General features: G+C 41.9%; 1 protein-coding gene across 1 annotated transcript; it reads left to right on the plus strand.

The window, feature by feature from the left end:
* The first annotated feature begins 4,908 nt into the window (after positions 1 to 4,908).
* Positions 4,909 to 14,137, plus strand: LOC112542396 (uncharacterized). Its single transcript, XM_025175130.2, has 6 exons — positions 4,909 to 5,630; positions 6,539 to 7,096; positions 7,342 to 7,462; positions 7,619 to 7,707; positions 8,443 to 8,569; positions 9,530 to 14,137. Exons 2-6 carry the CDS (start codon positions 6,578 to 6,580, stop codon positions 11,089 to 11,091), a joined length of 2,418 nt encoding a protein of 805 aa, XP_025030898.1. The 5' UTR covers positions 4,909 to 5,630; positions 6,539 to 6,577; the 3' UTR covers positions 11,092 to 14,137.
* The last annotated feature ends 340 nt before the right edge of the window (positions 14,138 to 14,477 follow it).

Consider the following 14,477-nt stretch of genomic DNA (forward strand, 5'->3'; position numbering starts at 1 on the left):
AGAAGGCCCCCATGACTGCCATCAGGTTTTAGAGACTATTGTTGGAATTCGCCCTGACCTCCAAGTTGAGCCCTTTAACTTGGCAGAATGTCAGTTTTGGACTGATGGTTCTTCTTTTGTTGAAAATGGGGTCCGCCAGACAGGTTTGGCTGTGGTCACCACTGATAAACCTATTTTACTATGTAAATTGCCCTCCCACTGGTCAGCCCAAGCAGCTGAACTGTTAGCCCTCATAGAAGCTTGCTATTTTGCCAACATTTTTACTGACAGCCGCTCACACACATGCTGCTTTTTGGAAGGCCCGAGGATATGTGGAATGGAAAAGCCCTGAAAATGAAATCTCTTCTTGATCTACCCAATTAGCAATAGTTCATTATAGAGGCCACCAGACTGATCAAGGTGAAATCTCCCAAGGCAATCGTGCTACCGATTATTGGGCAAAACAAGCTGCTCGTGGGAGTGATGTCATGCCTGCAGAAAGTCACCAACTTTTGCCCCTCATTCCTGTAGAGCCTGATCACCCACTTCCCCTCTCTATGATTAGAGAGATCATCTTGATTCACAAGGAAAGTGGAAGGATGGGTGGTGGACAACCGTGTTTAACTGCCTCTTCAAATCCTGTGGATGGTTGTCAAAAGCCATGGCCCACTGTGGCCCCAAATCTTTTAAGTGGCTTTCTCAAAGATACAGCAACAAGAAGTTGAGGCACTTTGCCAATCAGCTGTGGCTCAATGCACCATCTGCCACAGAAATAACCCAAAGAGTGATAAACTTACCCCTCCAGGCCACCTCCGTACTGTTCAATATCCAGGAGAAGCCTGGCAAGTGGACTTTATTGAACTTCACAAAAAGGACCCAAAAATCATCTTTTGGTCTTTGTAGATTTGTTCTCCGGATGGCCTGAAGCCTTCCCTGCTTCATTTCAGTGTGTAGTGGTTAGGGCCCTAGAGGAGCACATCATTCCAAGATTCTCGGTCCCTAAAAGATTAAATCAGATAACGGCTGGCACTTCACCTTTGAAGTCACTCAACAAGTCAGTAAATTCCTGGACATTCCTCGGCATTCACATTTTAATTACAAGCCTCAGGCTTTAGCCGAGGCTGAAGAGGGCTGAAGCTGGAGACATGAAAGGGGGCTGAAGATCACACTTTAAAAGCTCAGCTTGCAAAGAGACTGTTGCCGTGGCCCAAAAATATTTTCCCTTGTTTCAACATGTATCAGAGCTATGCCCAGAGGGCCACTATTGCTGTCCCCCTTCAAATGTTTTATGGGAGACTGTTTGTATTTCATGAAGTGCAAACTGCCTGGACTGGTGGAAAAGATTTTCCTGCAGGTCCGAGATGCCTTGCCAATTGCTCCTGACGTATCACCCATCGCCCAGCCAGGCCAGTGGGTCAGAGTGAAGGAGCTGTTCCCATCCTGCACTGATCTGAAGTGGTCCGAGCCGAAGCAAGTCCTACTGAGCATGCCAACTGCTGTAAAAATCGAGGGCATCAAAGCTTGGGTGCACGGATCCAGGATCAGGCAGGTGAAGGAACCCCCAGATATTTGGCAAGTTTCCTCGGTCAATGGACTCAAATTAAAATTGCAGCGCTCTCTAGCTTCTCCAACAGATCTTTTCAAAGATTGATTAGGTCTACCGGTAGCGACCTAATTCAAGAACAATCAGAAGATTTGGCATCATAGATTTTACCAGCCACACGACTCCTAGACGTGCTGGCTTGGTCACAAACCAAGTTATGAAACTGATATTGTTTTCATTGTGTTGATTGTTTGTTTTGAAATATTTTTCCTTTGTTGTTGGTTTCCCCGCACCTTTTAGGGAAAAGATAAAATGGGACTGATTATTATTTATTAGAGAGAGATGTCTTAATGCCCTGGATGCCCAGGGACAGATCAAAGAGTGTGTGTTTGAAGAATTTGATCATAAGCCTATTGATAATTGAAGTGTTTCTTTTGGTTGACAATATTGATGCTTATATCCAAAGGTATGGAGTTTGGAAACCACCCCCTTTTACACCAATTTATATGTATAATATGTGTGATACATACTGTGGTTTTGTCCCAAACTCTGCTGCAGGAAGGCAACCCAAAATAGCAAAGGATTGTTGGGTATGTTTATCTATAGCCCCAGGGGTTCACTAAGCCCTTCCTGTCTCAGCAGAATGGTGGTACAAAATCAGGACTAAGTTGGTTTTCACTGGGAAAAAGACCCCAGAGTGGAATCGCTTAAGCTTATTTTTATACACTTAAGAGGATGATATTGAGAATGGGCCTGTTGCTCTTAAAGTAAAAATGCTAGATAAAAACACCAACATGTGTTCAGCAACATGATCCTCATGAACCTAAGAAACGAGTGGGAGTGAGAAGAATTGATGTGAATGTTTGTTCTATAGTGGTTTTGATGGTTTATAATCACGATGATGAAAGCTATGTATGTACCTATAAAACAGATCAAAGATGTGTATTTAACTAGAGGATCCAGAGTAACTATTGTGTAAAGAAAAGTGAGAGAGAACTGGTGTCTGGATAAATCTGTCTACGCCCAGTTCGATCTCCTCCCTTGGCTCTTAAAGAGCAAGAAGAAAAAAATTGTTTTCCCTATTCCCCAAAGGTCCCAAGAGGGACAATGGGAAGACTCCTCATATTTTGTAAACCTTTCGTTGCCAAGAGTGGTAGTAAACAAATCAATGGAAGCCCCTGTGAACCCACAAGAAGGGGTACAACCATTGGTAATATGTATTTGACTGAGACTTTCACTGGGAGGTTTAGTGAAAGCTCACAGGAAAAGGTTTATGGATGTAACGAGAAAGAGAGCGAGTGAGCAAGCAGATGCAGGCAACAGGATGTGTGATGAGCAATGGCTGTGCACTGTTAACTGCCTCAGTGAGAATATGTGTGTGTAAGAAGGAAGGAAGGAGTGGAGAAAGTGAAAGAAAGAAGGAAAGGAAAAGAAGAGAGATGTGGTAAATTTAATCTTATTGTTGTTTCCAAATAGATGAAAAATTACAGGCCAGATGTGTATGTTCCAGTTCAGACCTGGACAGGAGGGCTAAATCTTGGATGGTTTGGTGATTGCTTTTTTGACTGAAAACGCATATGATTAATAATTTTATTGGCTTTTGTTAGACTTTTGTTTTTATTTTGTTTACTTTCCCTTATATGAAATGTTGTTTCCATGATTGATGGTTTAACTGTAATTGCAGCCCCCAGAAATCAAGCACAAACATCTGCCAAACTTATGATCCTTTGCTTTCTTCTGAAAACGTATAAGTAAAATCACATACATAAGAAGCATCTTATGTTCAAAAGCAAAGGGAGGAAATGAAGGGCATTATTTTAATATATGATTTTATATTTTGTATATATATTTAACATGCATGTAACAGTGCACTCTATCTTATTTATAAAAGATCAACTTGCTTTGTAAAGAGCACAGCGTTTCTTTCCCCCACCTTATCTCTTTGTTGAATGCCTGATTGCCTTCCAAGAGAGTACACCATTCCCCCATCCCATTTCCTTTAGAAGCAATTAGCCAGATGCCTGACTGAACAAGTAAGCTATAAATTAGATTCGTACTGGGCAGGCAGAGACACCAAATTCTAAAGAAGTTACAAAGAAGGCCAGAAGAAATTCCAAAGAGGAACAAAGAAGAGATAAGGACCGATATGGGCTATTCCCTTGGTAACAGGAGAAGAAAGTTGAGCTTACTTTCTTCTTCTGGGATCCACCTTTTTCCCCCTCTTAGACTATCCCTGCATTTCCTTATATGGGGATGAGGGGATGTACAATTTGATTACGTTTGTGGATGTCTATAAAATCTTTGTTGTTTGCTTTGCAAGGTGTGGTTCTTTTCAACACTTTGCCACGGTGTTGAATGACCCATCCAGATGTTTCTTGGCCCAATAAAACATTTGTTAGATAAAATGCCTCGTCTCAAGTTAATTTGGTTCTCTAAACTTGGGTAAACGAATAAACAAACGCTAGTGCCTAACACTACAATTAAATCTTGCGAGGATTCTGACACTCCATGCAGGGGAGAAACCATGTCAATGCATGGAGTGTGGAAAGAGCTTTACTCAAAATGGTCTACTTACTTCCCATAAAAGGATCCACACTGGGGAAAAATATGTGCGTGCAGTGTGGAAAAGGTTTTACTCAGAATGGTCTACTTATTTCCCATAAAAGGATTCACTCACATAAAACACTCTCTTTCAAAAGTACAATGGCAAAGCTAGGGACTCCCTATCCCATACTTGAACCTTTCATTGTTTCCTCCCCAGGTGCAAGAGATTACATTTCTCCCTGTTCAACCTTACCCTGTTCACTTTGGTCCACCATTCAAACCTGTCTAGACCTTTCTCAACCTTCTAAACAGTTAGTACTCCTGAGTTTTGACACAGGTGAATGTTATCATCATGCTCTCAACCCCTTAATCCACATCATTAACAAGAATGTGGAACATTCCAACCTCACCGCACACTCCCATTTACTACCAGTTCCAAAACCACAACCATCCCCCACCCCATTGAAACACTGAACAGCACAAGGCTCTCTGGCTCTTCACTCAGTATAACTTTTCTGGTCTGGAGTTATTTGCTGAAACATGAATCCAAGGTATGTTCACTAGGGCAGTTTGTACCTTTTTATTAACAAGGATATCATCAGAAAGTTTGTTGATTCTTCTGTTGATGTCAAGGGACAAAAAAAATGAAGAAATGCCCAGAACTGGACTTGCTTTATTTCCAAGTCTAGAGTAGGTTGGACAGGTCAAAGGTGGGACAAATGGAGAAAATTAAGAATCCAAACAATTCTCCATCCTGATGGGCTTTTCAAGTATCCCCAGTAGTGAAGACAGGATAATAGTTTTAAGTAGCGCTTTCAACTGCAGATAACTGGCCATTATGGGAAAATGACGATTTCAGGAAACTCTTGGGGAAAAGGTCTCCATTTTTGGTTCTGATGGGTTTTCTCTGTAAAAGAGCATCATCCAATTTTCATGGCATCACCACACCTGGTTTTCTAAGAGATGTCCCAAGAGGATATTGAGGTGAGGATACGGACATTTTGGGAAAAGCCCCAAACGGAGCTACACAAGCCCTAATCTCAAATTCTGGCCTTCCACCAAGCATCCCTGGGCAGCCATCCCACTCTTCCGCCCACCCAATTTCTGTAGGCTTTGCAGGCGGGCTTCGCTAGATGGCGCAATCCTGCAAACCTTTGTGTCCGACGACAACATCCTCGTTTTCCAGTTAAGCCGAAGCCGAACAAAGAATTTTGCTCTGGGAAGGCATCTGGCCACGACCTTGAAGGGGAGGGCAGGAAGTGACCGTCCCCCACCCGGGTGTGAGCTTTCTAGGAAGAGGCGCTCTCTGCCTTTAACCCTAGTCAGCGGGGAGAAAAGAGGCTGCTGAAAGTCCTTGCGGGAAGAGAGACCTACCCACCAGGCTGCAGCTGTGCCACTAGCAAGCAGGAGTCGCGCTCGCGGAGGTTGCAAGGAAGCTGGAGCCCAAACTCTCCTGCAGACCTTTTCCCGAGATTCTGAGCCCTGCTGGGCGGGGTGGGAAGCCTGAAACTTAGACTCGGATTTTTCCCGGCCCATTCCCAGCTCTGGCTCTTCCCCACTCCAGGCAAGAAAAACATTTCCTTTTTCGGATCTTTCTTGGCTGGGGAGTTTCCTTAAAGGGTTGAAGCCATTGCGGGCAGCCTTGCACCGGCGAAAGGACGGGGAGATTCTTCTATTCCCTATAGCCAGTGGGTGAGGAGGCTCAGAAAGGAAGCGGGGGCAGGGGGAGGCCAAGGCAGAGCCCCTCCTGGTTCAGGGCAGCTTTGTTCTTTTCCTGAAATTCCCAGCAGCAGCAGCAAAGATGACTTAGGACTCTTGAAAAGTTCTTCCTCAGTGAGCTTCCTGGGAGGAAGCATCAGGCTGGCTCTCTTTGGCCTCTGAGCCACCCTGGGGCCTCTCCGTCCCATGGCCCCTTTTCCCAGCCATGGGTGGGGTCCTGCTCAGTGCTGGAGAACCTGTCCTGCAGGCAAAAAACTCCCGAAGCTTGAATCTTCTGTTCTTCCTAGTCAGAGGACCCGTTTCTAGGGGGTGCACAGCTGGCTTGCATCCTTGGAACTCTGCGGGAAAGCCTATCCCAAGTTGAAGGCTTAGACTCGGTTCCATCTTGGCTCCAAACTCAAGGCGAAGGGCTGCCTATGCCTGTGGCATCCTGAGACATCTCTAGCTCAGAGGACCATGGTTCCTTGAGATGATTAGTTGTTCTGCTCAAAGCTTTTAGGGAGGCCGAGACAAAGAAAGACTCTACAGAGGAACAATTCCTCCATGCAGAAGAAAGTTTCCATTGTGGGGAAGCTGGGCCCCATCTGCAGGTTTCATCTAAGTCTGGGTGGGTTTTATAAAGAGATTCCAGATGGCAAAGACTTGAACAAGAATGTTGTCTTGATGCCTTGGAGAAATTTCAGATTCCTCTAAAGTGGTTTCCCCCCCCCCTCCTAGGTTGTGTGCTAAAAGCATCTTCTGTTGCGTGTGCAGATTCTGGATATCCAGGGACCAGGATTCCACATCCCCAAGATGTCTAAAGGGAGCTGTTCTTGCCATTCTGATCCCAAAAACAAACACTGCTTTGGAGATCTAGAGGAACCTTTGGATTTTTTTGAAACAGCATCTCTCCACAGAGAAAAAGCGGCATCATCCAACACGGAAGGAGAAGGAAGAGGCCCCAGTGTTGCCCTGATTGGGACAGCTGGGAAATGCATGGGAAAAAACGGTCAGGACGGCCAGGAAAAAAATATCACCAGTTGGACTGTACAAAGTCCCTCCTTCAAGGAATTCTGCTACCAGGAGTCTAAGGGACCCCGAGAACTTTGCAGCCAACTCCATCAAATTCATCGTGAATGGCTGAGACCAGAAAAAAACACAAAAGCTCAGATGCTGGACCTGGTAGTCCTGGAGCAGTTCCTGGCCATCCTGCCCCCAGAGATGGAGAGCTGGGTCCGGGAGTGTGGAGCAGAGACTTGTTCTCAAGCTGTAGCCCTTGCAGAAGGCTTCCTCCTGAGCAGGGCAAATGACAAAGAACAGGGACAACAGCAGGTGAGAAATTTTAATCATGGTAATTCAGTGGGTAACATAATTACAAACAGTGTTACTGAATATGCCTTCTTTCATGGGCTAAAAACATCAGGAGGAGATTTTATTTCTTGTTTTGCCAAATTATTCTATTGCTCTTCTTAATAACTTCCCAGGACATGTGTGAGAAGCTCAGTCCTTCCAGAGAGGGTTATGGCGCTGAGAATAATAACATGCTTTTTCTACTTTTCTCTTGGGTGCTGTTTCAGGTTCAGGAGCCTTTCATGGTGGCCACTGAACACTCTGAAGCATGGGGGAATCAGTCTTATCCCTCTCAGGAGCTGACCTTTGGGGAGACCTCCCAAGAGGATCCAACTCAGAACTTATCAGGTAATAGAGGGTTCCTTCTGATGCAGTGGGGTCCTCAGGAGTTAGTACTTCCTTTCTTTTGCAAAAGTACCATAGCTCTTGTGAAAGAATGGCCTTTGTGCCTAGTTTCTCTCAGTGATGCTCTTTGAACATGTACTTCCCACTTTTTTATCTCAGTCTCAAAGAATAAAACAACATTGATGACACCTGTGGGAACATCTCTTTTTTGTGGTGTGCCAGAAACAGCGGTTGTGCTTCCAACTCAGGTAAAGTGGAAGATTCCTCTCCTTCTCCAAAGTTTGTGATTTATTTGAAGAGCATCCTATGCTGTCCAAAATGGCCTAAATCTCTTTTCCAGAGCAAATTCCCTTCACTTTATTAGTGCCAATCTAGCCAATTTGTCTGACCATGGAGAAATCCCTATGGACCCTGTTGTCTAGAGTTTCGACTGGTGGGGTCCAGGAGGAGAGCCTTTTCTGCTGTGGCTTCCACCTTCTGGAATATCTTGCCCTCTGAGGTGAGATTGGCCCCCACTCTGTTGGCCTTCTATAGTTTTTTATGTGTAATGCCACATGTCACTTGTATAGTGAGATGGGCAGCATCTATAAATTCAATAAACAAACAAACTTGCTTAGAGTTGTATATTATCTGTGAATTGATGGCATCTCATGCTGTCTTCTGGAGGATCTCTTCCATCAATATCATATAAGTACTGTATGAGGAATACGTTGGCCCCTGAGGGGCAACATAAACTATTGGTTAAAATATCAAATAGGAGTCTCACGACACTTTTTCAGCTGCAATGGATAGTACATCCAAGGTTTGTCCCATCAGATTCTTACTCAGGGAGTTTGAGCTCTGCCTATTTTCTCACAGGAAGTCTCTCCAGGAAAAATGCAGATTTACCCTACAATAAATTTTAGGATTAATCAATTAAAAGAGACCTTGAAAATACTTCCTGGAACTATTCATTAACTGGGAATGTTTTCTTCCTGTTTCAGAATTCCCCGACCTTTGATGATGTAGCTGTGTTCTTTTCCGTGGAGGAGTGGAATCTGCTGGATTTCAACCAAAAAATTCTGTACAATGAAGTGATGATGGAAAATGCTAGGAATGTGGCCTCCATAGGTAAAGGTTCATGTTTGCTCTTGCTTCAGTTCAGTGGGGAAGGTATTTTCTAGTAAAAAATAACCAGTTTGTTTATTAGAGGAAATGTTGATATGTTCATTTTTTAGAGGGAAGAAATTGTTCTTTCCATTCACTGTGGTAGCCAGGGCTAAAATCATCTTGCTCTCCTTAGAGAGAGGACAGTGCATGCTCCCATTCAGTGATATTTGGAAGCCCTAATAGACTCACAGTGTTTATCACAGACAGAGAATTACTACTAATTGGACCCTATTGACCACTTCGCTTGGTTTTCAGGAGGTGTGGCCACCCGCTTCCATTTGCCTCAAAGTCTCCTTGTTACACCTGCTGCCTGCAGATTTCATGAGACCTGAGGTCAAATAACATTCCAGGACTATAGACCTGCTTTTTCAAGGGAATGGAACCTCATTTAAGCAGTTTGGACCTCTGTTCTCATGTTCAGTTTTTAGTTTCTTGTCTTCCAACAGCACAGCCTTCTCTTGCTTTAACTTCAACTTTTTCTTGCTTATTATTTAATCTAACCAATTGCTTCCTTGGAACTGGATGTTACCCTATTAGTTAACTCCAGTTTACCTTTCCCACTACTGATGATATCACACTAATAAACTCCAGATTACCTTACATAGTGGCTTCATGTTGACACTGAACAGCATGAAGAACAAGATGGAAACCTGTGGGACATGATATGTGAACCATCCTGGTTCAGTCGGTACTCCCCAGTTCTATGTCCTAGACAGGGCCTGATAAGAAAGACTGGAAGTATAGTTAAAAATACATGCTCCAACGATTAGTCCTACTTTGTGGTCCAGAAGGAATAGGAATGAGAAAAACTCTTGGTAATGTTTAAATAAAAGAGGCAGCTAATTGGGCTTGATCCCTGAAGGCACCCTCACTTTCTGCCTTAAAGATGCAATAAATTTTTCTCTTTCTTTTTCTCCCAAGCGGTTGGTTGGCCAGAGAATGCAAATTATAAACAGGCATCTGTGGAACATTCACAAACAATCAAAAATGAAATTGGAGAAGAGATGTTTGAAAATCCACAGGGACCAGAAAAGTCTGAAGATAACCTGTTAAACAAGAGGAGGGAAGAATCCTGTACTTCTCAGTGGGCAGAAATCCATTTCTTCCTTGCCCAGCAAGGACATGAAGAAGAAAGAAAGTGTCTCACCTGTGGAAAAATATTCAGAGAAAATTCAGATTTATGTGAATACTGCAGAACTCATAATAAAGCAAAACAATATGAATTTGGGGAACATGAACAAAATTACAATTGGTCCCTCCCTCATACCTTACATCAAACTACCCAAATTGGAGAAAAAACATATCCATGCATGGAGTGCGGGAAAAGCTTCAGCAAGAGCAGTAATCTTAACGCCCATAAAAGAATCCACACAGGTGAGAAACTATATCAATGTATGGAGTGTGGAAAGATGTTCAGGTGGAGCAGTGGTCTTACTTACCATAAGAGGATCCATTCAGGAGAGAAACCATATAAATGCACAGAGTGTGGAAAGAGCTTCAGTGGCTTGAGTTCCTTTACTTCCCATAAAAGGATGCATTCTGGGGAAAAACCATATAAATGCACAGAGTGTGGCAAGTGCTTCAGTGGCTTCAGTTCCTTTACTTCCCATAAAAGGATGCATTCTGGGGAAAAACCATATAAATGCCTGGAGTGTGGAAAGTGCTTCAGTGGCTTGAGTTCCTTTACTTCCCATAAGCGGATCCACTCAGGGGAGAAGCCATATAAATGTATGGAATGTGGAAAGAGCTTCACTATAAGTAGTCACCTTATTTCCCATAAAAGGATCCACTCGGGGGAGAAACCATATCAATGTATGGAATGTGGAAAGAGCTTCACTTTAAGCAGTCATCTTACTTCACATAAACGGATCCACTCAGGGGAGAAACCATATAAATGTATTGACTGTGGAAGGAAGTTCAGGTGGAGCTGTCACCTTACTTCACATAAGAGGATGCACTCAGGAGAGAAACCATATACATGCATTGAGTGTGGAAAGAGCTTCAGTGACCTGAGTTCCTTTACTTCCCATAAAAGGATCCACTCAGGGGAGAAACCATATAAATGTATGGAATGTGGGAAGAATTTTAGGAGTACTACTAATCTTACTGAACATAAAAGGGTCCACTCAGGGGAAAAGCCATATAAATGCACAGAATGTGGAAAAAGCTTCAGATGGAGCAGTTGCCTTACATCCCATAAAAGGATCCACACAGGGGAGAAACCATACAAATGCATGGAGTGTGGAAAGGACTTCCGGAAGAGCTGTTCTCTCACTACTCATAAAAGAATCCATACAGGGGAGAAACCATATAAATGCATGGAGTGTGGAAAGAGTTTCAGTATGAGTAGTAGCCTTACTTCCCATAAAAGAATTCACACAGGTGAAAAACCATATAAATGCATGGAGTGTGGAAAGACCTTCCGCAAGAGTGATAATCTTACTTCCCATAAAAGGGTACACATGAGATATAAACCATGTTAATGTGTGGATGGTGGATAGAACTTCGGCCACACCAGTCATGTTGTCTTTGATAATAGGTTTTACACTGGGGAGAAATTGTATAAATGCATGGAGTGTGGAAAGAGCTTCAAAATGTGGAAAGATCTTCTCATAAATTGATCTACACAGAATGAATCTTAGAAATGTACGTTATATGGAAACAGATTCAATTATTTCTGCTATCTTACTTCCTATAGAAGATTCCATACATGGGATAAGCCACATAAATGATTGAATTCTGAAATAATTTCAGGGACTCCAGTTCTGAGGTAATGAGTGGCAGGCACAAATGTGATGTGATTGGATGATGGATAGAAAAAAAATTGTCTGGTATGAAGGAGGGAAGGAAAAAGTGAAGATAAGAAAGAATGTTGATAGAGAGGATCAAGGAAATTACCAGAAAGTCCTTGGAGAAGGTATATTTTATTAGTAGAGACAAGAAGACACCAAGCATTTGCCCATACTTTATGCAGAGTGTTTCCTAACCAACTGTACAAAACAAATGTCTTTGTATGCTATGGGATGCATCAACAACACCAACTTTTTTTTATTGTGTACCCTAATTACCAGATGAGAAAATGAGTGAAGGTCCCAAGTAATTTCTTGTGGACTGAGTTAATGGGGTATTGCAGAATTTGGTAGGAGGTACAGCTGACAGCAGATATAGCTCTGTGAATGGCTTATAACATTAGTCCAATGTTTCTGAGCAACTTTAAGATGTGTGGACTTCAAATACCAAATTCCCCAGCCAGCACTGCATTAGCCAACCCTTCATCATAACCCTAACTTTGGGTTATGATGAACTTAGAGGAGTTTGGCTTATCTGTGTTGATATATTTGTCTGACAATATTTAAAACTCCTTCCTATAAGGTCTAAATAGGGCTCGTTCTTTTTTCCCTTCCCTGTCCAATTACCTTGTTTCTTGCCCCATCTGTTGTTTTCATTCCTCCTTTTCTTCTCTTTTCTTCCCAGCAGTTTTTCATTCCTCCATCTTCCATTTTTTCCATTTGTTGTTTCTGCTGGGAGAATGGAATTGTGTGTGCTTGTACATTTATGCATGGTAGAGAGAATGATTGTTATATGCATATGGGGATCAATTACTTTGGTTCTTTATTTTACTGGCAATTAATTTGTGTATTACTTCACTTAATATTATTTTTGTCTCACAAATATTGTCACACACATGTTGGGAAATATACTACCTTCAGGATTGGTTTCAGCTGGAAATGAAAAACTGGGGTCATTATATGGGATTTTTGTCTGCATTGCAAATTTTTATTTCTGTCAACTCTTCCTTTTTGGGGGGAGATTTTCTTATATTCTTATATTCGTTTCAAATATTGTAATTATAACTGGATATGTAAGAAACTCTAGAGTCAGTTTGGTGTAGTGGTTAAAGGCACTGAGGTAGAAACTGCAAGCCTGAGAGTTCTGGTCCTCTCATAGGCACAGAAGCCAGCTGATTTTGGGCCAGTCACACATTCTCAGCCCTAGGAAAGAGACAGTGACAAAGCACTTCCAAAAAAGGTTGGCAACAAAACAATCTGGACTTGAAGACTGACTTGAAGTCAGTGACACATTAAAAGCAACACTAGTTTTATCAGCTATTTAACACTCAGAAGCCATTGGAAGAAGTTCAGTAGCTGTTAGTTTTTTCTTTAAAGATCTTGACTTAGTAAATAATAATCTGGCCCAATATGCAGATGATACTAAACTGTTTAGGGTAGCAAACACCAAAGATGATTGTGAGGAGATCAACTTGGGGAATTATCAACCCATTGGGACAAAAAAAAGCCCCCATACACTGATGAGATCTAAGCTGCTTGTAATTCACCAGGAGAAAGATCTTGGGGTTGTAGTGGAGAGCTCAGTGAAGTGGTTGATAGGTGTGCAGCAGCTGAGAAAAATAATTCCATATTACAAGATCATTAGGAAATAAAACAGCCAACATTATTAAACCATTCTACGTTTTCTAGACATGGTATATCCATGTTTAGAATGTATATATTTTGGTTGCCACATGTTATCAAGGATATAATAGAGCTAGAAAAAACTGCAGGAGAAGGCAATCAAAATAATCAGGAGACTCAAAACCTTTCTTATAATGAAAATAGACTAGAACATTTGGACTTGGAAAAAAGGCAACTGAGCGGAGATATGAACAAGCTATATAAAATCATGCATTGTAACACAGACAGGCCTCTCATAAAACACTAGGCTGCAGGAATAATCCAGGGAAGTTGAATGGAAAGAGTAAAAACAGACAAAACATTTCTTGATGTAATCATAATGCTACTAAGAAAACTGCATGGATGCAGATGCCAGGATTCAGTTTTGAATCAATAGAATTGTTGACTTTAATGATGATTTACATTATATTATCTGGCTGATTATTTGCTCATTTGTATTTGTTTTTGCTTGCATAATAAGGAGCAATCATAAAATTCTTAGTATTATAAATGTAATTGTGTTTTCAGTGTTCAGAATTGAATACAATCAACTGCACGGTAGCACAGCATCATTCCCAAAAAGAAGAAATCCACCGTACATGTTCTAGGGCCTCCCTCCCTCCCTTTGCTGGTTTGCATTGGGATATGTTTCCAGAGCCAGAGGATAGGGAGGGTGTATGTTTCCTAACAGCAATATGTATTAAGTGAACACAGACAAAGGAGCAATTACTTCCATGCAGACAGTGTAGAAAAAGCAGGAATTATAGAATGGTAATTCTGAGGTAAGTATCTTTGTAAAAAGAGACTAGGAAGAGTAAAGCACAATGGAGGATGCTAAGAACAACAAAAATGGTGTTTCAGTTCAAAATAAAAGGATTAAAAAAAAGGTCTGTCAGAAGATTGGGAGAACGGTGTCAAGGTGGTAGATTTTGACTTCAGCAATGCATTTTATAAACTACCCGAAGATGTTCAGTTTTGCAGACTGGGGGCATAATTATTAAGCAAATCCCCTTTATTCCTAGATTGCTCTTCAGTCTAACCTTGTCAAACTTGGTAAGAGTTTTTGGCCCTGGGATGCTAATGTTAATGGGATAGGAAAGCAAACCATATTTACAGATGATACAAAATTAGGTAGGTTACCTGATAATGATTCAGCACAATGTTGAGAGGAGAACAGTAATTAAAGGACTTGACTGACGTTAGCTTCCTACTTTAGCTTCCGACCTTCCCTAAGATGAAAAAGGGAAGGTTTCTGTAATTTCAGTTACTTCAGTTACAAAAGTTACTTTGTTGCTTGCTTTCCCCTACTGTGGTTTGTGTGTGTGTGTGTGCCAGCTGTAAACTTTTATTTCATTTTCCCCTTTCTTGGCATCTCCAAACATAGATGAACCTCAGAACTCAATTTTTAAATTGTTTTT

Source organism: Python bivittatus, unplaced genomic scaffold (assembly GCF_059951505.1).
Source record: "Python bivittatus isolate LINGU-HERP-01145 unplaced genomic scaffold, Pbiv_v1 ctg000650_np1212, whole genome shotgun sequence".
Classification (NCBI taxonomy): Eukaryota; Metazoa; Chordata; class Lepidosauria; order Squamata; family Pythonidae; genus Python; species Python bivittatus.